The 25137-nt window shown below is 31.6% G+C and overlaps 1 protein-coding gene across 1 annotated transcript; it reads left to right on the forward strand.

Moving 5' to 3' along the window:
* The first annotated feature begins 793 nt into the window (after positions 1–793).
* Positions 794–24539, forward strand: LOC134707098 (tryptophan 2,3-dioxygenase-like). Its single transcript, XM_063566606.1, has 13 exons — positions 794–882; positions 1055–1149; positions 6485–6575; positions 7305–7375; positions 7812–7877; positions 8645–8706; positions 9860–9935; positions 10264–10377; positions 14833–14913; positions 15584–15623; positions 16213–16365; positions 23544–23634; positions 24330–24539. The coding sequence occupies exons 2-13, from the start codon at positions 1057–1059 to the stop codon at positions 24406–24408; spliced, it is 1017 nt and encodes a 338-aa protein (XP_063422676.1). The 5' UTR covers positions 794–882; positions 1055–1056; the 3' UTR covers positions 24409–24539.
* Positions 24540–25137: the final 598 nt, after the last annotated feature.

Here is a 25137-nt window from a genome sequence, read left to right on the forward strand (position 1 = left end):
TGGAATGGTCAAGACAAAATAAAAAAAAACAATATAGATAGAGAGTTAAAAGATTCCTAATGTTTCATGCGTGTTGAAGACAATTGCAAGAAAATGTTACACAAAAACAACAGGTTCACGGGATCAATGTTATGATCAAATTCATTAAAGATACTAGATTTTTGTTTTAGTATATCAAATACGCTTTTTGACAACATGCGAATATTCAGAGATGCTACTAATTGTATTCCTCTTACAGGTAATTAGTTTTATATTTAGATAGGAAAACATAATAAATTATGAAAAATACAGAACTGCAAATACTTCAAAACAGAAAGCACCTCATCAAATTGCAAAATAAAAAAAGCTGAAACATATCAAAAGAATGGAAAACAACGGTCATAATTCTGCCATGCTACATGTGGTATACTATTGTTGCGTTTCTTTGCTACATTTTTTCACTTTATGAAGAAATATTACTATAAAGCAAATTATTAAGCTATCTATGATTTATAATGTAAAAATATCAAAACGGAAACGGAATTTAATACGGCTTAAAAGTTTAAACATTTTGGGCGTGAAATATGACTTAAATCAATCGATTAAGAGTTAATTCATCTTCAACCATTTTGATCACGTGAGAAATTGGAAACTAATAATTCCTTACTGACTGATATTCATATATATATCCAATGAAATTCACGAGTTACGGAAAACGGTTGTACTGATGACTAGTCAAAAACAATTTTGAATGGACAATTTTAAATTGGCGAATGACGAACCTCAGACTAATCACATAGTAGAAAAAGTAATTTATAAACATACATATTATATTAACTGCATTCAGCACTGTCATCCGTGCAATTTTACATCAATATTTTCGAAAAATAAGTGACTGCATAGGTAATTAAATTGGTTATGACTTAAAACATCAAATGCATTGTTCCTTCTTTAGCCAAAAGAGAATGCACAGCATGATATTCAGAATGAAAATATAAAATTTTGAAGTTTGATGATTATACCAATTATCATTATATAGGCATTTTTTTTTAAATAATGTATATTTCCTTTACAGAAATGGAAGGAAAATCAAGAACGTCTGCTTCTGGAAAAGTTAATGGTGGAACTACTGAACTGGAAAAGGCAAAGTCATATGAGAGTTATTTCCAGGTAAGCCTGATTATTGAATTGTGATGCACAAAACAGATAATTCTCACTTTTATCTAGAATTTGGTTATTTCCAAGACATTTGTCACAGAAAATTAATATTCTTACTAAGACATTTTATTAATCTCAGGAAGTCACAATAAAAATTTTGTTTTTGAAATGATTTGGGTCATAATAGTGCAACGGTATGGGGTTAATTGTGTGAATTTTTATGCCCCACCTACGATAGTAGAGGGGGCATTTTTTTTCTGGTCTGTGCGTCCAGCTTCAGATTAAAGTTTTTGGTCAAGGTAGATTTTAATGAAGTTGAAGTCGAATCAACTTGAAAAACAGTACACATGTGCCCTATGATATGATCTTTCTAATTTTTATGCCAAATAAGTGTTTTGATCACAATTTCGTGGTTCACTGAGCACAGTAAATGATAGTGCAAATTTCAGGATAAAGTTTTTGGTCAAGGTAGTTTTTGATGAAGTTGAAGTCCAATCAACTTGAAACTTAGTATATATGTTTCTTGTGATATCTGTCTTATTTAAATGCCAAACTAGAGTTTTTATCCCAATTTCACGGTCCTCTCAACACAGAAAATGATAGTGCGAGTGTGACATCCGTGTACTATGGACACATTCTTGTTTAGTATACATATGTTGCATTATTTCCAATAACTAACCAATGAAAAGAAATTAACAGTGAATAGCTTTACCATTACTTAGCTTTTTATATAGAAAATATTTTTATAATAGGTAAATCATAATATTCAACATAGCGATCTAATAGATCGAAATGTTTTAACATGATTAAGTTTGTATTTTGCTATTTGTTCGATTCATCAAGCGGATTTTTTCAGCAAAGGAATGCATGTGCGCAGTGTAAATAATTTAACACACGTGAAGTCGAAAAAAATGAAATTTGTGTTATTTCTCACTATCAAAATTTCAATTTCCTCTAAAAATATTTTCAGGTACATGTATGTAATTGAGGTCGTTGAATGAAACAATCAGTTTAATAAGGAAGTTAGCTTTTCATGTTTTGGGATTTTTGTCAGATTTTCGGAATCCTCTGGTTTTATCCTTTTGAATGCCTTAAAAAGTATTGCCCATTGACCCCCATTTTTCTTTTTATAAATCTTTCACATGTATAATGATAAGCAATCTGTAAAAGTCTTAAAAACATTTAATTATTTTTCAATAGTTTTTAAGAACTTAAACATGTCAATGATAAAGCTATGAAAAGTTAAGCGAGATTATACTCCCACCAAAATTTCAATGCTAATATTTCGAAAACAAGCACATAGCGCTTTATATTTGTTTTGCTCTTTTGATTCCTTTAATAATCCCCTATCAAAATAAACTAGTGCTTTGAAAAGGTAAATAATTTTAAAGATGAGAAGCCAACTCCCTTAAGTTCGATATTAAAGTATTAACTATAAATTCAGATATAGCAAATAAAAAAAATGGAAAAATAAATAATTTGTGAACACCTTTGCTCTTATAAATGAAGTTTTGGAATAATTTCTGTCTTCTCAATTTGGTCTGAAATATGCACTGCTGTTGTCTGTTGTATGGTCTGGTTGATGTCTCTCTGACACATTCCCTATTTCCATTCTTAATTTTACTGACACATATAATTATAACAGAACATAATGGCAACGGTAGTTTACCGATGTTCTAATCTTGCAAACTGATTTGGAAAAGACAGATGAAAGTGATTACAAGAAAAAATCGAGACGGGGTGAAAGGCATAACTGGACATACGAGTTCAAATTCAGTCAAAATGGTAAAATCATAAACATTATAATTAGACGACAATACTAAAATTTAAGACCAAGAAAACATGTCGCCTACCAGTTAAAAATCCGTCACTTCGTGTTTGCCAATCAAATCTTGATGGTAAAAGCTAAATTCATAGTCGGTTCTTCTTCAAAATTTTGTTTCAGCTATTAAGATGCAAGAGAAAATATTGAATGTGCCTACTAACATAATTTAAATGTACTCAGGGGAAATAGTTCTTAAGGTATTCAAACTTTCATAACCAAGGTTGATTTTGATAAACTATTTATATGGTTATTCCTTGTAACTGACAAATATATAAAATGGGCACAAATATGCTAAACAACAAATTAGGAGTACGCTATAAGTTTTGGGTATCTTTACAAGAGAATGCTTCAATGTACGTCTTGCATTAAAACTGTACATCGCTTTACTAATTGTTTTGTTTTTTGTTATTTCAATGCAATTATTTATATTGAATCGAAATGAATGTTTAAAACATTCTTTAAATACATATATTTGTTTGTTATTCTATCTTTTTAAACTGGAATATTCCTTAAAGTTCAGTATTTTTTATACTTACTTTTTAATCAAATATTCTTTCTTAGCAAGCGTACTTAAACCATTCTATGAAATAAAACTACAGATAAATATATGTTAGAACTACAAACAAACATTATATTGCCTTTAATGAAGTTCTTTTGGATTTTGTAAAGAAAACAATATATATCAAAGCAAAAAAATAATTTGTTTAATTCAGTTCTAAATCATTCGAGCTAAAGCATTCAAACATTTTAGCAATTGTAAATATTTATTTTACCAATTGTATAATGGACTTGTATGTAAAACGTCAGTAGTTAAAACACTCTTTTAATGGTTCAAATGAAGAAAATGTAAATGGAGAACTGGGCGTATGAAATTGATTCAGTGTGGATGTCATATTTTGAGTACCACACAGAACAAACATTTGTTTCAATTAAAAATGAAATAAAATGAATAATAATTCTGTCCTATTAACAAAAGTCAAATTCCAAAGTGAATGCGTCGTGAAATGCTGTATTATGCATATTGAAGGTTAACTAATGATGTAAATGTTTGTATATAGAGGCAGTTCTTTATCGATATTTATATACCAATAATATTAAAAACCCAGTTGATTAAACATTGTTTACTCCTCCCTGTAAACCGTTGATTACTTCATTATGTTTATATTGAAAGGCATATTGAATTCCGTACAAGCACTTGCAATAGGATATTTGTATATGTTAAGAATTGTATTACATTATTCATAAATAAAAATATATTGAAGGACAGACTCAAGAGTCAAAAGATTTTTTAATTTTCTATCAAAAATGTACCCAACAGCCAATGTGACGCGTGGTTTATTGATTGTCCCTTTGGTATTTATTGCATATTAATGTAAACAACAGTTACTGTAGATTAAAATAAAAGAATAATTTGTACTTCAAGGTAGTTAGTCAGCAAATTAATGTTTAAATATAGTTAGGACGTTTGTCTTGATCAAGTTAGTGAAAATTCTTTGAACCATAATATGTCTGTGAATTTGTTATGATATGTTTATTTTCATCATCTTTTCACCTGGTTTGGACTCTCATTTTGAAGCTAGATTTTTTTTTATCCCTATTAAAAGTCTCAGAAAAAAAGTTAAATCACAAAAAATACTGAACTTAGAGGAAAATCAATTCGAAAAATCCATATTCACATGGCTAAATCAAATACCAAAACGCATCAAAAACGAATGGACAAAAATTGTCATATTCCTGACTTGGTACAGGCATTTTCAAATGTAGAAAATGGTGGATTAAAACCGCTAACCCTCTAACTTTAATGACAGTCTCATCAAATTCTGTTATATTTACATTGATGCGTTAAATATACAGACACAATAAATAAAAGTCAAAATATATGTACATCAGTCATCATCGTATAACAATTTAACAGAACAAAAAAACCATTTACTATCTACGAACACATTGATTGATTTGAGTGTCTGACGTCAGAATTTTTGTTTATACGTCACATAAATTTGTCGTTCAATGTGCGTACAAACAATTTTAAAATTAACATAGGCAATGTTTGCATACAGGGTTATAAAATCAAAAGTATGTAAGAATAAATTTCAGAAATAGCCCGATATATAAACTAGTCCAAAAGTTATATATAGAATTTATAAGAATTTAAAAATAGTTTATTCCACAACGCGATTGAATGATTTTGACGTTTGTGGTTCAACGTATATAGTAATTCATAATAGAAATATATCATAATGACATATAATAGAACAATATCATACTGAGAGGATCTTTTAAAGTACAGAGTCACGTTATATGAACAAAAGAAATACAGAAAGTCGCATATAAAAAACAAACCACCAAAACATGAAAGCTAATACAAACACATTGATGAGATGTATAAGTACCGAGCCACGTCAAACGGATATCACATCAAACCATTCAATAGTAAAAGTAATATTAATAATAGAACAAAGACAAATGAAAGAACAATAAAACACGTTGTTAAGATGAGAAACAACATCAGTACGCAGAATCTTTACATCAAGACCATCGTGTATTTGAGAAGTTGATACGGAATATTTATCTTGGTACCTTCCGATGAACTTTTTTTTTAGAAAAAGGACGAGACGTTCTTTGACATACCCCTGGTTCATTAAATTTCTACTCAGACACTGATGACGTTTTACAAAGTCTGAGTAGGAGCTATTTCATTCATATGAAAATAAGAAGAGATCTGCAAGAAGAGGCGCAAAGTTAGTTCCCATAGGAATGCCGACAATTTGTTGGAAAATTCACCTCCAAACTCAACAAATATGTTGTCGATAAGAAACTCCAGCATACTGACCACTTGTTCTTCTGTGTAGCACGTTTTACCGTTTTGTTGGTCACTATTAACGAACTATGCCTGATGATCCCAAAGTAATAAATTTATAGCGTATGCTACCATTTTTATGTTGAAAGTCATTGTGGATTATTTCTTTTAGGCGATTTTTCAATTTCACATCAGGAATGGTGGTATACCGGGTTGAAAAATCAAAAGTTTTGATGGAACTAATTTCAGAAAAAGACCGATATTTAAAATTGTCTAGAAGTTCTTTAGAATTTTTAAGAATTCACATATTGTTAATACCACTACGCGAGTAAACAGTTTCACAGTATTTCTAAAGACCCTCTTTCACTGCGGATAGAATTTAGTCAATTTAATGGACAATTCTTTAGTGGAACATGAAGATGAGCCAGCAATATACCGTTGTTTGTACGGAATTTTATGAAGCTTTGGTATCCAATACAAACAAGGTAATTCCTTCGATTTGGTGTTCAATGTAATGTTTATTGAAGCCATGAAGGACTTATGATTTTCTAAAATCTCATCCTGGTGATATGTCTTTGTATGTGGGATTTGAATTTAACCGTTCCGTCTTGTGGTTTTTTTTCGGCTATTTGTTTCGTTGGCGCAATATTACGGCATATTATCTGAATTCTCTTTCATGATTATAACTCTAATAAGCTAAATCACATTTTTGTTTTCTGTAGCTAGAGAAAGTTTTAGGAGGTGTAAGACTCTTGAGTGTAGCTAACAAAGACCCTGTTCATGATGAACATCTATTTATTGTCATTCATCAAGGTATTTATGAATAATTTGCAAGAAATCTTACTTTAAAAAAAATTTAAATATAAAGTGAAATGATGTAACAACAAGACATAAGAACAAACTGTAAAAGTCAGTTATATTACACAAAAACTATTTTTTCTAAGCGAGCTGAGACTTTTGGAGCAGGTCACAATGACCGTCCTGTCAATAATTCTAAGCAGGAGGTCTGAAAAGGCAAGCGGTTTTACCGTTTTATTTCGAAAAATATGGAAAAAAAAGAATTGTAAATGCTTTGAATTTTTGTTTTTCTTTTGATCTCGTTGTCTTTCTGTCAATCACTGATGAATATCAGTCAATGTGACAGCAACTTAACTTCATAAAAGACTATGCGGTATGGGCTTTTTTCATAGTTGAATGCCAAAGTGACCTATAGTTGTTAATTTCTGTGTCATTTGATTTGTTGTCGAAAGTTGTTGCATTGGCAATAAAACCACATCTTTTTTATTTCCAATCGTCAATACCACATAACGGTTGTAAATAAAAGAAACGGTTGATATAAAAAAATGTATTAACACCAAAACCTTCAATTAAAAAAAACATAACAACTACTGAAGACTGGTCACTCTAAAATTACAAAATGTTGTACAACCTTAAACACTAAAATAACATATACGAAACTTGAAACACTCCGATTAAGTTGTTTTGATATAAGGGGAAATTGGCCTCACCACTTTGCTATCTAATTGTATTTTCTATTGTTAGCATATGAATTATGGTTCAAACAGATGTTATATGACATGGGATCTATAATTGAAATTTTTTACAGTAATCCGGTAAGTAAAGACTATTTATCAGAAATGCAGTTATCAAAATCTTTCACGTTATGTCTTCCTATCATATGAAAGAGTAAAATTACAAAAATATCAAACGCCGAGAAAATAAAACGGCAAAATCAAACGCTCAACACATCAAACGAATGATTGACACCTGACATTTTCCGTACTTGGTACATGCATTTCCTAACTGTGGAAAATGATGGATAAAACCTGTTTTTATAGCTAGCTAAACCTCTCACTTGTACATAACAGTTGCATAACATATTTTGTCATAAAGGAGTTTTCAAAAAACATAAAAAAACAAAAAAGAAGTTTCAGTCATCACTTTATAACAAAACAAGGATTAAGTTTTTACACACTATAGCAAAAACGCTTTTATAATGAATATAAAAAAGGTATTTTGTTAAGTGGTGATTTCTTCTTTTTTTTTCAGGCACGTGATGAAAAGCACATGTTGACCTTAACTCAGAGGTTGGAAAGAATTGTTCTTATATGGAAGGTTATCATATTTTAAGTTTAATTATTTCATGTGTAGTTATTCTTTATAGAAATGTTTAATTTTGTCAATGATTTTGAACATTCACTTGTGCTGCAAAATTATAGAAAGCTGCTTGTCACATTTAGTGCACATTAAAACAAATAATTCAAAGCATCATTTATACAATAAGCTGGCTAATCAATTTATTTTCCCTTTGATTGTACAAATAATGGGTCTACTTTGAAATATTTTGTAGTGATACAAGAAAACCAGTAACCCCTCCCTCCAACCCCCCCTTTTTTTTTTTTTTAAATTAGACTGTACTTAAGACGACTAAAACTAGAAAGTGTAGATAGTCTGACTTCAATAAATAAAACCACTTGTGGTGGATTTTGTCATTCTTATACGTCGTAACAGTATAGCTCTATATGAAATAAATCCATCACAGTCCAACAACCAACAGGATGATCACGAACTAAATGCACTTATAATCCTGGTACCTTTGATAACTATTTATATCGAGAGCAGGATGAATATGTGCTCAATTCTAAAGGTGTGCAGCGGTATCCGAGCTCCTGACTTCTGTTTTAATGAAAAGAGAAAACGGAGCGAAAAGCAGTCGCACTATGCTTCATGAAGTCTGGTGAAATTCAAGTAATATCAAATTACTTAAAATGTAAGAAAATTGACCAATGATAAAAAGATCCTTAAGAAATCTGTTTTGCTAGCTAAAATTTGAATTGTGTGATATTACTTTTGTTGTTCATTCAAACATTTTCTTTTCTCAGTTGATGATCGATCAGTTATTCATACTTGAGACCATTTTACCATCGAATTTCTTAGAAATCAGGTACTTTAATCAATCTGTATGCTTTTGATTTCAATTCATGATCACATTAAATGATACATTTAATATTTTTTGTCCTCCGTACTTATAAAATATGCCATATGAAAGACCAAAAAAAAAATGTGCCGGTCAAAACTTTACACGGATTCGTTTTTCTACATGGGACTAGAGTGTAACTAATAAAAAGAAGTAGGTTCTATTTAGACGCAACATCAATATAAAACAACTTGTTCCGTTCGAATCGCACCTCTGGACCGACATTCACTAGGAACGCCAAAAGAAGAAAAAAACCAAACAAGTTAGATGCTTTTAAAAATACCAATTCATGTACATGTATTGTATTGTATTATCGATGCAATCAAACGTTATGTGTATTAATTCCTATGCAAATTATTCATATATTCTGTTGAGCAACCCTTTTACATTACATTACAATAATTACGTTCAATAAATATTTTTTAATTTTTTTATATATATATATATCAGACCGTTGGTTTTCCCGTTTGAAAGGTTCTACACTAGTCATTTTCGGGGCCTTTATATCTTGTTGTTCGGTGTGAGACAAGGCTCCGTGTTGAAGGCCATACATTGACATACCTATAATGGTTTCCTTTTTTTAAAAATTGTTATTTGGATAAATAAACTCATCATAGATACCAGGACTAAATTAAGTATATACGCCAGACGCGCGTTTCGTCTACTCATCAGTGACGCTCGAATCCCAAAAAGTTAAAAAGGCCAAATAAAGTACGAAGTTGAAGAGCATTGAGGACCAAAATTCCTAAAAGTTTTGCCAAATTCAGCCAAGGTAATCTATGTCTGAGGTAGAAAAGGCTTAGTATTTCAAAATGAAGAGTTGTGTCATTGGCACTCACACCACATCTTCCTATATCTACTCTCATATAAACGTCTTGCAAAAATTGAAATGATTTGTATATATAACATTTGAAAGGGTTGAAAAGCCCCGTTGTGCATCGTCTTAGTCGTAATCTAATATTTTGGATACGAATATTTTCGAACAGCGGTATACTACTGTTGCTTTTATTTAGATAAACAAGTATTAACATATTATGTCAATTTCCACCTAGACAATTGATATTCTCGTCGATTTTGCATAAATTATTTATAAAAAAAATGTGATTGCATTTATTTGCAGACATCTGCTTAAAACTGCGTCTGGATTTCAAAGCTTTCAGTTTCGACTGCTTGAAAATAAATTCGGAATTCGTGAGGTAAGTTAAGTAATAAAAAATCAATTGACGCATTTTTGACTATTAACATACTGTCCCTTTTAATTTCAAGCCAGCAGAAAATGCTTTGCTGGTTTAAAAAAAAACTTATTTGTACGATTTAAATAAAGCCTTCACACACGCATCTTATATTGAGCAGGAATCTTATTTAATAAATAGTATGAAGTCTCTGATAAAAAGCAACACTTTTTCGTACAATAAAATGGTAAGCAACATTATTGTGCACAGCTATGCACGGAAAAATAATTAAAAAAGTTTCATAATGATAAAACATTGTAGTAAAAATAAACTTGTATTTTTTTATTATTAGGAAGACAGAACTAAACATGGCAACAAAAGTTATATTGACATGCTAGAAAAAGAGAGTGCAAAAGAAGCACTGAGACAATCAGTCAAAGATAAAACATTGTTCAGCGTTGTACAGGTTTGCCAATTAAAACAAAAATGATGAGTTAAGAAATAATAATACGAAAACTGCACAAATCAAAAGATTTACAAAACACTTTAAATGAATATATCTGATTTTTAAAAAAGGTTATTAGATTTGGTTATTAGAAAATGGATACTTGCTTTTTATATGATATAAATAAAGGAAACAGTAGTATACAGCTGTTCAAAATTCGTAAATGTATGGGCAAAAAACAAAATCTGGGTAACAAACTAAAACTGAGGGAAACGCATGAACACTCATAACAATTATCAAAGTTACAGTACGATTGACACGTGTTTGATTTTCATATGCCACGTTAGCTGCGATAAATTTAAAACACTTTAAGACCAAATCAAGTATGTAAATACTCACAAATGTCGCTAAGCATTTTGCAATTCAAACGTGTTTACGTAGCTATATATTCCTCACAATTTAACACACTTTGGAGATGTTTGCAACGTAAGGTTTAGCCAAATAAGCCCAAACATTATAATTGTACATTTATCTTTTCCATGGGTTTCTTTAATATATTTTTTGTGTGTATTATGCTTACAAAGTCGCAAATATTAAACGCTTTATGTGACAGTGAAATAATACGAGGTTTCCTTACTTATTACAAATATTTATTAAGACTTTTCGGTAGTTAAGTACAGTTCCCAAAGGCCTGCAACTACCAATGGATACTTGCATTGACATGAATTATTAACATACCCCACGTTAAGAGATTTATTGAGAAAATTTATCACCACACAAATAGCCCTGTACTAAGTACTCCCTTCCGCAAAGATAGAGAAAATTATTGGATAAGGGAGTTAGGGACTGCAATGCCATATGGTTGCAATGACAATATTAAAGGAGTAGGAAATTTGTCAAGTCCTGCCTGCAGTGATGTTAATGTAATGGGTTTTTTTAATACTACCTTACGACAACAACGTAGTCATGGGCAAAAACATTACCATCGGCCTAATGTAAAAAAGTCTTCCAAATCTAGATCACCATCTGGGAGCTTTGATGACCTTCTTTCACATCTTCATCATCCACTAGGGTTACATTACATAAGAACTATTCTCTTTTCACTGCCAGTTAATTTTCTTAAACGTTTGAGAGATTATGCACTTGACAAAGGAGGCACCAATACATTTTCTGCAATATACAGACTAGTCAGTATTATTTGTGATGTAGCTCTTTTCCGTCTTTTCAAACCAGTAAGATCTGAACCTTTACATGAAGAAAAGAGGAGATTCCTTCCTGTTGATTTTGCCAATAGAGGAATCGATGCAATCAATATCTGCAACGTTCTACATCACAAGGAGGTAACATATAAAATTCCTATTTATTTTCAAAATCAGTCTGTTCCTATTGTATCCTACAGTTACACCAAAACCATTGCACCTAAAATATTTAACTATAAACAGGCATTGCAGGACCTTGACTTAGAACAATACCTTAAAAACCCTCAGACATGTGACTGTTCCCACTCGCCTTATAATTACAGCCCCTCTGGTCATGTTATAACTGGGGATCTAAATATAATTCAACATGAAAATCTCCGAAAGGTGATTTCTCATGGTCCTAAGTTTAGAGAACCCCAACACATCAATTGGAACCATAACTTCAAAATAATTATGGATTCTATTGAGGACTACGCCAGAGCATGGGCTAAGCGAGAAGAAGTTGAACTGGACACTTTGTCAGAATGGGTTAAAACTATCAGGTCTCTGATAAAACGTCGCATTCACAAGTTGAAAAACTGTGTGAACGATCGACCAAAGTCCGTTTTCAGAGACAAAGAGGTCATGAAATGTCTATCAACTCTTCATGATAAGTATGTTGTTGTTCCTGCGGACAAAGCTTCAAATAATATTGTCTTTGTATGTAAATCGTATTACTACGAATGTCTTGTAAAAGAACTGGGTATAACGGAGCACTCAGGTAATCCCACATACAAAGACATATCATTTGACAAGGATGAGATTTTAGCAAATCATAAGTCCTTCATGGCTTCAATAAACATTACATTGAACACCAAATCGGAGGACTTACCTTGTTTGTATTGGATACCAAAGCTTCATAAAATTCCGTACAAACAACGGTATATTGCTGGCTCATCTTCATGTTCCACTAAAGAATTGTCTATTAGATTGACTAAAATTCTGTCCGCAGTGAAAGAGGGCCTTCAGAAATACTGTGAAACTGTTTACTCGCGTAGTGGTATTAACCATATGTGGATTCTTAAAAATTCTAAAGAACTTCTAGACACTTCCTCTGCCTCATTTTTAGACTTATATCTCGAATTTGACTTACACAGTCATCTCAGTACCAGAATCTATGACAAACGAGACGATTTTAATTTCGAAATTATAAATTTCCCCCACCTTAGTAGCAATATACCAACTTCACCTGCATATGGGATATATATTTCCCAACTTATTCGATATTCAAGAGCTTGCAGCTCCTACTCAGACTTTGTAAAACGTCATCAGTGTCTGAGTAGAAAGTTGATGAACCAGGGGTATGTCAAAGAACGTCTCGTCCTTTTTCTAAAAAAAGTTCATCGGAAGGTACCAAGACCTTGTTGATAAATATTCCGTATCAACTTCTCAAATAATACACGATGGTCTTGGTGTATAGATTCTGCGTACTGATGTTGTGTATCATCTTAACAACATGTTTTATTGTTCTTTTATTTGTTTTTGTTCTATTATTAAGATTACTTTTACTGTTGAATGGTTTTATGTGATATCCGTTTGACGTGGCTCGGTACTTATACATCTCGTCAATGTGTTTGTATTGGCTTTCATTTTTTGGTGATTTGTTTTGTATATGTGACTCTTTGTATTTCTTTTGTGCTTATAACGTGACTCTGTACTTTAAAAGATCCCGTCAGTATGATATTTGTCTATAATATGTCATTATGATATATTTCTATTATGAATTACTATATACGTTGAACCACAAACGTCAAAAGCAATCAATGGCGTAGTGGAATTGACAATTTTTGGATTCTCACAAATTCTATGTATAACTTTTGAACTAGTTTGAATCTCGGTCTATTTCTGTAATTTATTCTTACATACTTTTGATTTTTTAACTCTGTATGCGTACATTGCCTATGAAAATTTTTTAAAATTGTTTGTATGCACATTGAACAACAAATTTATGTGACGTATATAATTTTTCTAACGTCAGACACTCAAATCAATACATGTGTTCTTAGACAGTAGATGTTATTGTGTCCTGTTAAATTGTTCCCTTTAAAAAGTTTTGGATTCTCATATATTCTATGTATAATTTTTGGACTAGTTTGAATCTCGGTCTATTTCTGTAATTTATTCTTACATACTTTTGATTTTTTAACCCTGTATGCGTACATTGCCTATGTAAATTTTAAAATTGTTTGTATGCACATTGAACGACAAATTTATGTGACGTATATAATTTTTCTGACGTCGGACACTCAAGTAGATCCATGTGTTCGTGGATAGGTTTTTGTGTCCTGTTAAATTGTTCCTTTTAAAAGTTTTGGATTCTCATAAATTCTATGTATTACTTTTGGACTAGTTTGATTTCTGTAATTTATTCTTACATACTTTTGATTTTTTAACCCTGTCTGCGCTCATTGCCTATGTAAAATTTAAAATTGTTTATAATCCAGGTACTTTTGATAACTATTGTATGCACATTGAACGACAAATTTATGTGACATATATAATTTTTCTGACGTCAGACACTCAAATCAATCCAAGTGTTCGTAGATAGTAGATGTTGTTGTGTCCTGTTAAAATGTTATACGATGATGACTGATGTTCCCATATTTTGACTATTTTATTGATTGTGACTGTTTATTTAACGCATCATGTAAATGTAACGGAATTTGATGAGACTGTTATTAAAGTGAGAGGGTTAGCGCTATAGAACCAGGTTTAATCCACCATTTTCTACATTTGAAAATGCCTGTACCAAGTCAGGAATATGACAGTTCTTGTCCATTCGTTTTTGATGCGTTTTGTTTTTTGATTTTGCCATGTGATTATGGACTTTCCAAATTTATTTTCCTCTGAGTTCAGTATTTTTGTGATTTTACTTTTTGCAATCCTAGTCATTTGTTCGATTCTCTTTTTTCGTCAAACTTTTGTTTGAATAACTAGTCAGTATTATTGTTTGAATAACTAGTCAATATTATTGTTTGAATAACTAGTCAATATTATTGTTTGAATAACTAGTCAGTATTATTTCCCATTTGATCAACACTTTGACCGTGGCTAATTGGTATATTAGTATGTGCAAATTCTTGTGGTTATACACCTTATTCCATATGACAATAGTGCAAATTCTTGAGTTTAAATAAAGACTTTTATACAATTGGATTAATCAATAATATTCCTCGTAAGTGCAAATTTGTTTGTAATTGCTTTAAGTGACCTTTTTCAGCCTTTATATATTTTTCAGTCATGGCTTGAAACTATCGACGATATTAATCCTGAATTCTGGCAACGGTATGTGAAAGCTGCTGAAAAAAGTGCTGACAAAGTAAGTTTTTGTAATCAGCAGTAGGACAATGGTCGTTTTGTAACGTTTGTACTTGTTTGATTTTACATATATTTTAATCTGAGCGTTACTGATGAGACGTATGTAGACGTAACGCTCGCCTGGCGTATTAAGTGCCAGTCTTTGTAAGAATCAAGCAATTTAGGTAAAAATTAAAACATGAAAAAATCCAACGAGCTAATCATGCTATTTAATACTAACTACCATCCTGAGTTAAAAAGAGCTAATCTTCCGTTTGTGTGTGTCTGGTAATATCAAATAACTTGGTTAGAAAATTGGTTAGAATGATAGCAAATTACAGAGTTATCTCCCCTTATTCGTTAATTTGTAGTGCATTTCAACCAAATTGTATCTTCTATTACCAGAACAGAAAATGGAAATGAATGTTATTTTTGTGCATAACTACATATTATGAACTGAAATCAAAGTCAAATTGGTTGGGTTTTTTTGGTCATGTTTTCACCACTGCCTGATTCTTAGGCAGACTGGCACTTAAATTATAAGCCCGGTACCTTTGATGAATAATTATTAAATTCCGAGTCTAATAAACAAATAACACACTAATTAGTGTTAAGCAGTATTTTACTCAATCGTTTTTCCGATATTTTTTTTTATTAAATCATGTTAATGAGTTTTTGTTATTTTATTGCAGGCATCATTTCAAGGTGTTGTAGACAAAGCCACATATGAAAGTAAGATTTGATCAGAGTAAAATAAGATATATAAGACTTATTTTTTTAGTAGTTTATTGCACAAAAAATAACTGTGTGTTAAGTTAAGTGAAACGAATTTTTGAAACGCTTCAAGCCGGTTCTTTCGAATAATTGTCGTTAAAGACTTGATCTCGAGCCGAATTAAAAACTAAAATAAAATTACATTAGTAGAAATAAAAAGAAAAGCACTGGATCTTTTGGTACTTGAACACACGAGTCTAAACGGTACGATTATTCCATTTATTATATTGAATATTTTTTGGAGGAAAGCAGTGTATTCTACATATTTAGTATCAAAATAAGAAATTATAAAATATTTTGATTATCGTTTACCCTGTCGAATTCTCGAGCAATCAGTTTACTTCTAAACAAAACAAGGTTTGTATAAATAAGGATAGTGGACTCATAATTGAATTTGAACTATTTTCATTAGTTTGTTTAATAAGAGTATATATGCTTTTTTCTTGTCATGATACGATTGTTATCGTCACAAATCGTATAAGTTGGTTTATATGGCAATACAAAGTTTGATTTGATTTAACCATTTGTGACAAATTATGTTTTTCAGGTGATCACAAGAAAGGTATAAGACGACTCAGCCATAAAGCCTTTAAGGGTGCACTAAAGATTGCTCTTATGAGAGACGAACCTGGTTACTGCCTGCCGTATAAAGTCCTCACCCTTCTTACAGATGTCGATGGTTTAATCATGAAGTGGAGATGTGAGTTTGACTTCTTTTTTTATCTGAACAGTTCTTAAAAATACTTAATAATAAATCATGTGGTCACTTTCAGTCAATTTCTGACATTAAATCAAATAATTTTTACAATTATGTTATTTTTTCCAGGGAAGAGTATATCATTCATATTCAGGATAAGTATAAATCGTCAAGGATTTCTTTGAGTCAGTCAACCAATCTAGGAACAAAAATTAAGGCTACCAATTGTCAAAGAGGTCATTTTGGCTAGTAGTTTTAACACAACCATTTCAAATAGACGGGGCTATATTCGTAAAAACATTACACGGGCGGAAGCCACACTATGCACAAGTTTTACTGTCGATTGGATCAACTGTACATAGGATATAGTACAATTCATCAAAGGATGAACATTTGAATCATACTAATAAACATCCAGTCCATATCGGAATTTTTATATCTACCAGTAAAAACATGAACATTTTAACCAAAAGTATCTTGGATTGTATTACATTTTTAGTAAATTTCAGGATACGACTTTAAATTGCTGATAGTATGATTCCGAAATGTACTAGATATATTTATTGATTGGAAAACACAAGCTTCTGGAATCAAACTTAGCTCATGACAATTTATCCCTTGTATAAAGATGTAAAACATCACTGTCTGGCTCGATTGGCACCGAATATAAAATCATTTGAATTCTTGTGAGCTATCCTAGTAATAACGGGTTTTTGACCTACGTGCTTCTTTAATGGTTTTCTGAAGGCGCATGTTGTTTATTTCATGTTAAAGGAAACCGTACACCAGCATTCATGTAAATCATTTTCATATATGCAATGTCTTGTCACGACCAGAATATTTCAATATGAAATCTCTTTAGACTAGTAGTCCCCGTCCCCCTTAAATTCAACTGTCTGTCTTAAATTCAAATGTATTTTCGCCCAAATGTTGAATAATATTGATAAGATAACCTATTAATCAATGACTTTTTTCCGAGAAGTTTTTTGAAATTTTTGTCAAAGGGTCAAAGTTAATATTTTGTCGAAATTTTAGGGAAATTAAACGAGCAAATTTTATTTTAGAAAAGGTGTTTAGTACCACCTTAAGGTAACACGATACCGAATGGCATATCTCCCGATTTCCAAACTTTTTGGCACACGTGTTCTTTGAATCGAGTTACATCGGAATACGTAATAAAAAATGGGGGTCATCATTTTCGTTTTCTTGTTTTTTTTCATAAGAAAACGTCAATTTTGGCGACAAATTTACTTAGGTTTATAGGGGAAATGCCTATATTTCGGCTCACTCTTTTAGATTTTCCAAAGGATGGCTATGTTCTGATATACGGAGAAAAACAAAAAACTAACATAATATCCAGGATTGCATACTAAATCCATACACGTATAGAAACTTATATGTCACCATCCTTGTTTTTGAGATAAATGGCTTCAAAGTTGATTGATACCCTTAGAATTTGACCGAAAACGTGTGACGTTATTGAATACAGAATTTAACGTTATTCCTACTAGAGGTTTCTCAACATCTAACGAACGAACGAAAATCGCCCTTACTTGACGTAACTTGCCGTAACGAAAAAAGAGGGAGCGCTTATTTGTTCATTAATTTTGCACTATCGGCTGTAAACTTCCGTTAGAAATGTCTTCCGCACAATCAAAACAAAACAAAACAAAACAAAAACATTTTTTTAAACCATTTTAAGTTTTAGAAATTTTCTATTGACTGCAAATAGTCTCAGATCTGTACTTTAGTGTATTTTTGTTGGGATGGGAGAGGCAATACATATTTTTTGAAAACTTATTTGAGCTCAAATTAAAGGTGAAAAGTCCAGGGCTAAAAGGGGGTAAAATAGATCTTTGAATGAACGCTTCTATGAATAAGCCGGTTTTTAATTTGAAAAAACATCCTCGCATCCGAGATAACTTTGTTGCCCCAAACCTCTTAAATCCAAATGTGCACTTCTTCGCCTTAAATATTTATTTTCAGGCTAAAATTGCAAGTAGATAAATATAGGAAAATGTTGAAATAAAATGTTTGAATAAACAAAGCCAGTTGACTTGTAAATGATGTTTAGTAATGTATATTGTTTGGCCTTTGGCTTGTTTTGATTGCATGGCCATTCTTATTTCTCTTTTTGTATGATTAAATTATAGTAAAGGCGTTATCGACATTAGTATTAATATATTTCTACTTGGTTTTTTATATATCTTTTCCGTTGAGCTTTTATGACATGTTTTTAAAACATTTTTCCGTTTTTATGTTCTACTTGTTTATATATATTTTGACAGGTATTTTGTTTTTCAATGTAAACGAGTTTTAAAATAACTACACTTATTATTTCTTTAAGTTTTGTTGGTGCTGTATCACTCATATTTTCAATTCGAATACATCAAACCATGAATTTTAATACGATATATCGAGTCCAACTTTATATGTCAATTGCTGACACACACCCCAAAAAAAAATCCTTACATTGAATTCCTGTCACTGAGCGTTTAACAGTGGAAGGTTTTTTTAACAACAACATTAGAAAAAAACAATGTTCTTTTTTGATGGATAAGGGAGATAAATCAAACGCATGTATTCGACATGTAAACAAACGAAACTCAACGTATGAATACGTAACATTCAACAACAGAAAATCAATCAAAACACTTATCTGTAACCACAACAATAAAATGCAAGGTTGTAAAAAGAGTATATAATTGTTTATTGTTGTCTTTAAACATGCTACAATATAATTAAAAATATTAAACTGCACACAATGACTGCTCCATTACGATACGTTCGTCGAGTTTCGTCAATTCGTAAGATGTTGAGAAACCTCTAATCAGAGAAATGGAAAACAAAATATGTGTCGGAATCTGATAGTGTTTATTTTATTTTCATTTCCTCTGTCGGGTGTCGTAAATTTCCTAGTAATGCAATATGAAATATTTCGTCCCGCTCATAGAAATTTCACTCAAATAAATTGACATTAATTTTGTCTGATTTTCACACCAAACGAGCATATTGTAATTCAGTGGTTGTGGTTTGTTTATGTGTAGTCTGTTTCCTGGTCGTTATTGAAATTCTTGGTTAATATTTGTATATTCCAAAGGCATACTGAATGTTTTACGGAGGGAACCAACCTAGTTTATGTGTTACATATTTGTTTTTCGTTCATTGTTTTATATAAATAAGGCCGTAAGTTTTCTCGTTTGAATTGTTTTACATTGCCATTTTGGGGCTGACTATGCGGTACTGGCTTTTCTCAATATTAAAGGCCGTACGATGACCTTTAGTTGTCATTAAGGTCTCTTGTGAAGTGTTGTCTCATTGGCAGTCATACCACATCTTCTTTTTTTATATATACTTAAAACTTGCTTGAACCGGTTATTTCTACGTATATCTTATAATAGACTAGTTCATGCATAAATCACCGGAATTAGGTACACGTTAAATTCACGTAATTTTTTTTAAATAAGATTATTCAAATAATATCTTTATTCTAAAGTTTCATTAAAATCATGAAAAATACCTTCATATTTTGGAAAGCTCACGTGGAAATAACATGAAAATTTTGACGTGTGATTAATTTGAATAACTGAGTTTTTAACTCCATCTTTTAAGACACTGATGCTGCGGTCATCGCTTCATCCGTGCAGAAAAAGAGTACTTTAAAAATTTGATCCAGTTAACAATTTTATAATTGCTCGGTGTTTGATGGTTGTTTAACGTTCAGCGGCAAATAGTTCATGCATGTTCGGGACTATACAATACAATTTTGAAAACAGTTGTTTATTAAAGACACATTAGATGCACCAGTCAAAAAAAGGTTGAACATTCTGTTAGTTGTGAAAATTATGAGTGAAAATTATGATCCTGATAAAATACACATTCTAAAAAGTAGAATAATAAAACTCAAATGAAAATTTCTGAACTCGATCATATTCTTAATAAAATTTGCTACATACATAAGTATAGCGTACACTGTGTGGTGTAAATGTGTCAGTTGGTTTCTCAGCAAGCAAGCAAGCAAACATTGCAAACTGTACGCAACATTTCACAAAATGTCTCATTTATGGAAAATTATTTACAAAAGATATGCATTCTTTATAAGTAAAACAAACTGCGAAATATAAAGGTTCCATCTGCATCTTGAAATTCTACATTTAGGAGATGGAAGCTGGAGTCTGAACTCTGCGTGCCTTTTATATTTTATCAAAATACCTAATCAAGCAACCTGTCATGAACAAAAAAAAGAAAATCCAGAAGATATGCCCAGCTTGAATATAAGATGTAACACCATGTATATAATTTAAACCCGAAGCAAAAAGACTGTAGTGCTAAATAATTAGCCGTATACACCCTATATACCAAGTGCGGGATTGACGGTTGAACGGACACAAGTGACACAATATGATGATACGTGCCTATTAGGATTTTGGTGACAAAACATATTTTCGAATATCCAGTTCATATAATCGAATAGTTATTTGGAGATCTAAAATGAAGTAGCAATGTAAGCAAACTGACATTTCCGTCATTTTGTCTTTGGTGGAAAGTTGATAAATTGGCAATTTTACCGCACCACCTTATTTCATTGTGGTTTTAATTTTCTACCGAAGAATAATAGTTTTAAGACTTCAACAAATATGTACTAGAGACTGAAATGTAAGTGTGATACTTATACTACAAGTACTTTGATGTTTTGATGGCGTTAAGTAGATACATGTATAGGAAGATGTGATGTGAGTGACAATGAGACAACTCTCCAATCAAATAACAGTTTAAAAAAGTAAACCATAGGTCAATGTACGGTCTTTAACACTGAGCCTTGGCTCCAGATGTTGCTTTTTATAAATTGCATATCCCATAACTCCATTTATCATTATAACAGCCAGCTGTTGTACAAATAAAATGTTCCATATAATTGTTTGCTTTATCTATTATACTTGTACTTTTACTTGTCTCATGTTACCCCGCTTCCATAATGAGCAAGCGGTAACGTAGATATTTCTTTTTGCGTAAATGTTCGTAAACTTTGTCGATTTCTTTTAAATAGAAAAAATTAGAGGCAATGATTTGAATTTTAACAACTAAAGTTTCAAGTGACGGTTGTAGGATTGATTGCAGTTTGCCTTACGTCCAGTGACAAATAGATCATGCATGTTACATGCATGGGCGAAAACAAAATAACAATAAATACAATTGGTAGGTTATGTAATAGAGGCGTTCCGGGATTATGGTTGAGTAAATTTTGAATGACACTAGAAAATGAGGGTATATTGGATAGGGACAGAAATTGTATCTTGCAACAGGCCACATACGGATCGACCACTCAAAGAATTGTTGCAAAGATTTTTGATTTTCAAAGGGCATAGCACTCCCTTTATTCTAGGCATCGGATTTAATGTCCCAATTCTGACCGGATGTGGCTGCAAAGTTGATACATCCCGCACATCCAAATGGACGCCTCACTTTGGAAGCATTTTACTGTCGGTCGGAAGAAGACAAAGTGACCATTTATAATATTCCCTTGTCACCCTTGGGGTGTAATTCGTAGAATAAAAACCAAATTTAAAAATTATGTACATTGTCAGAAAAATAAAATGTATTTGTACTCACTTCGGAACAAGGCTCTTTCTGTCGTTTGAATAAAAATTTGGTCAGTCGTTTGCTTGTAAATTTCGAAAGAAAAAAATGTCACGGAACCAGTCTGACTTCAGCCAGTCCTGACTATCAACTTGCGTTTATATACGCAAGTGGATACATGGGACTGTCTTTAATCAGACTTTAACTGGACTTGAATTGATTTTAATTTCATTTTTGCCGAATCAAGTTCTCCTGTATTTCTCAGTCTACGTTAACTTTCTCATGCCTCATTCCGAATTTGCTGTCTGCCCCGTGTAGATTTGGTCTATACGATTACAAAGCTAGCACTTTATATTAATATAAATGTTTTCGCGGGTTCAAAAAGCATTGTCTGCATCAGATCAAGTATACGTTCAAGTGAAACTCTCGACTGATAAAACCAATGTATCTATATATTTTTAGCAAAACTTTTCGAAATTTTATAGATAACCTCTTGCGCCTTTCTATTTTGACAACACCTTATCTCATAGGAATCAACTGTTTTGAAATCAAAGTGAACACTTCTATGACTTGTGATGAGCGGTGGATTGACTGATAAATTGTAACCAAAAATGTTTAGTTTTGTCCTTTTAAGGATTTATCTAGTTCCTACAACTATACTTCAAATATCCTAATTAATAATAGTAGATTTTTGAATATTGATTTGTTTTTCATTCATTTGTCTTATCGGTCCCCTTTATAGTTGACTATGCGGTATGGGCTTTGCTCATTGTTGAAGGCCGTACGATGATCTATAGTTGTTAATGTCTGTGTCATTTTGGTCTTTTGTGGATAGTTGTCTCATTGGCAATCATACCACATCTTCTTTTTTTACATTGTACCGTATATCAATTCGTCATATTCAGAATTCCAGTACTAGTAATTTCAAATCATTAGACCACTTTCGAGTTCATCCGTCACCGGAAAAAACTCGTCAATTATACGCGCCTTTATCATCGTCATTTGTGCGTTTAGGGGCATCGTCACTTCCTTCAAATGTTGAGCGAGTGGTTGGAAAACTATAATTCTATATTGTACGAATTATTCGGCAAATTGAATTCTCAAAATTGACAATCAACACTGCTGTCATTAGGGAAATGTCAGTAAGTACCTACAGAGCAACCATTATTTCTAGTTTATCCTGCACAAAGACGATCACTAAGACGCTTGATGAACGTAAATAGTGCAGGGATACAGGCGAGCCCCTCTATCTGGTAAATGACGTCATAAAGGCGTGTATAATTGACGAGTTTTTGCCGGTGACGGATGAACTCGAAAGTGGTCTATTAACTGGTACTTGTATTCCGGTTCCTCCTTAATATATACCAATGTTGTTTTTAACATCCACGAGTTCACTGTGCTTAAACGGCTGTGAGGTTGAGATAAGCGATTTTTTTTTAAAAGTGTTTACTATTTGCAATAGTTAGGCTACGAATATTATTTTTAGAAAACTCCTTCCTAAATTTATTTTATAACTGACAAAGAAATAAATATAAACTTCCTTTTTCCTAAATGTGAACACTTTCATTTTAATAGCAATGCATTTACTATATATATTTCTAAAGACGATCACGTGTTAATGGTGCACCGAATGATTGGAAGCAAAACCGGAACTGGAGGATCATCAGGCATTCAATATCTACAATCTACAGTCAGGTACTTGGTCAAATATTACAAATTCACGTTATAGATATTCATTAGCTGGTGTATTTTTTAAAATTATTATTAAAAAAGGACAGATAGTCTTTTGGTGCATAAAACGACAAGTGTCGAGTGATAAAACAAGTATCGAAGCGCAATTAATTTGTACTAAATGATTGTTCACCGTTTGGTGAAGAGCTTTGCTTTTAAATGCTCCGAAATGACAATGAAAAAGCATTCAGACGTGAAAATTAACAGTTAAATTTGAGTACAAAACAATGAACGGAAAACAAATGATATTCATAAACTGATGACATACACAAAATAACAAGCTTCTGACTTGAGACAGGCACTTACAGAATGTGGCGGTTGCCGAGTTTTCCCATATCCTTTAGCACAGCAGTCCACACAGGGCTTCATCTTAAAAACTGATATAAAAAACTACTTTAAATTGATCGTAAATTTATTTACTTGTTAGTATATAACGATTAAGATAGTATTTCGTTTAATGAACAAGGATTCGACAACGAAATGTTTTAATGACAAATGGATCATATCTGTTGATACACAATTTTTAATATTTTATTTTATAATTTAAAAAACAACAAAATTCAATCATTGTATCATCTGAAATTATTTTGTAAATGAGGTAAAATTTTCTTATTAGCCCAAATATTTCAGTCAATATTACGACTTATTTTTATTTTCAGCGACAAGTACAGAGTATTCATCGATTTTTTCAATGTGTCAACTTTTCTAATGCCACGAAAGAATTTAGAAGCTGTATAAAACACTGACAAATCTAAGGATTATGTTTTTGTTTATTTTATGAAAACGTCTTGCAATAACTTTACTAACCTATAGTAATTAAAAATTTATATTTATATTTTATTTTGGTAGAAAGTTAATATCATACTTCTATCTTTTATATTCTATTGTAGTTCTTTTCTTTCTTTTAAAAGTATTTACACAAATAAAGAGGTTACACTTATTGTTGTAAATAAAAAAAAAAAATGTCATCTTTCGCGGTATTGGGGAACTTCAAAATTTAATCATAAAAAAAAAAATCCAATGCAATCTGATATAAATAATGATCATCTGTCTTAAATTCGTTTACAAGGATCTGACACTGTATTCTGATTTTGCCCTAATCAATGCAGCTTAAAACAAGGAGACCGATAAGGATGTATAGATACGCGGCCGCGTCCAGATAAAATTGAATCATTAAATTCGACGCATACTGTCTCCCTTGGAGAATCTTATAGATATAAAAAAAAAAATAAACATTTGATAAACACGATGTTTGGATTTGATTGGAGGTTGACCATATACAGAAAAAACAAATCCATGATTTTATCAGATTAAATCAACAGGGGTGGATGAGAATTGTTTTGATAAGATTTATTGTTGGTTACTAACCGTGAAGTAGCAAATATTTCATACATGGTCAAGACTGGAAAAAAATTTATTATAAAGTCGTCTGGGATAAAAGTTAGGGCGCATTTCGAATACAAATAG

The sequence above is a fragment of the Mytilus trossulus genome, chromosome 1 (assembly GCF_036588685.1).
Source record: "Mytilus trossulus isolate FHL-02 chromosome 1, PNRI_Mtr1.1.1.hap1, whole genome shotgun sequence".
Lineage (NCBI taxonomy): Eukaryota > Metazoa > Mollusca > Bivalvia > Mytilida > Mytilidae > Mytilus > Mytilus trossulus.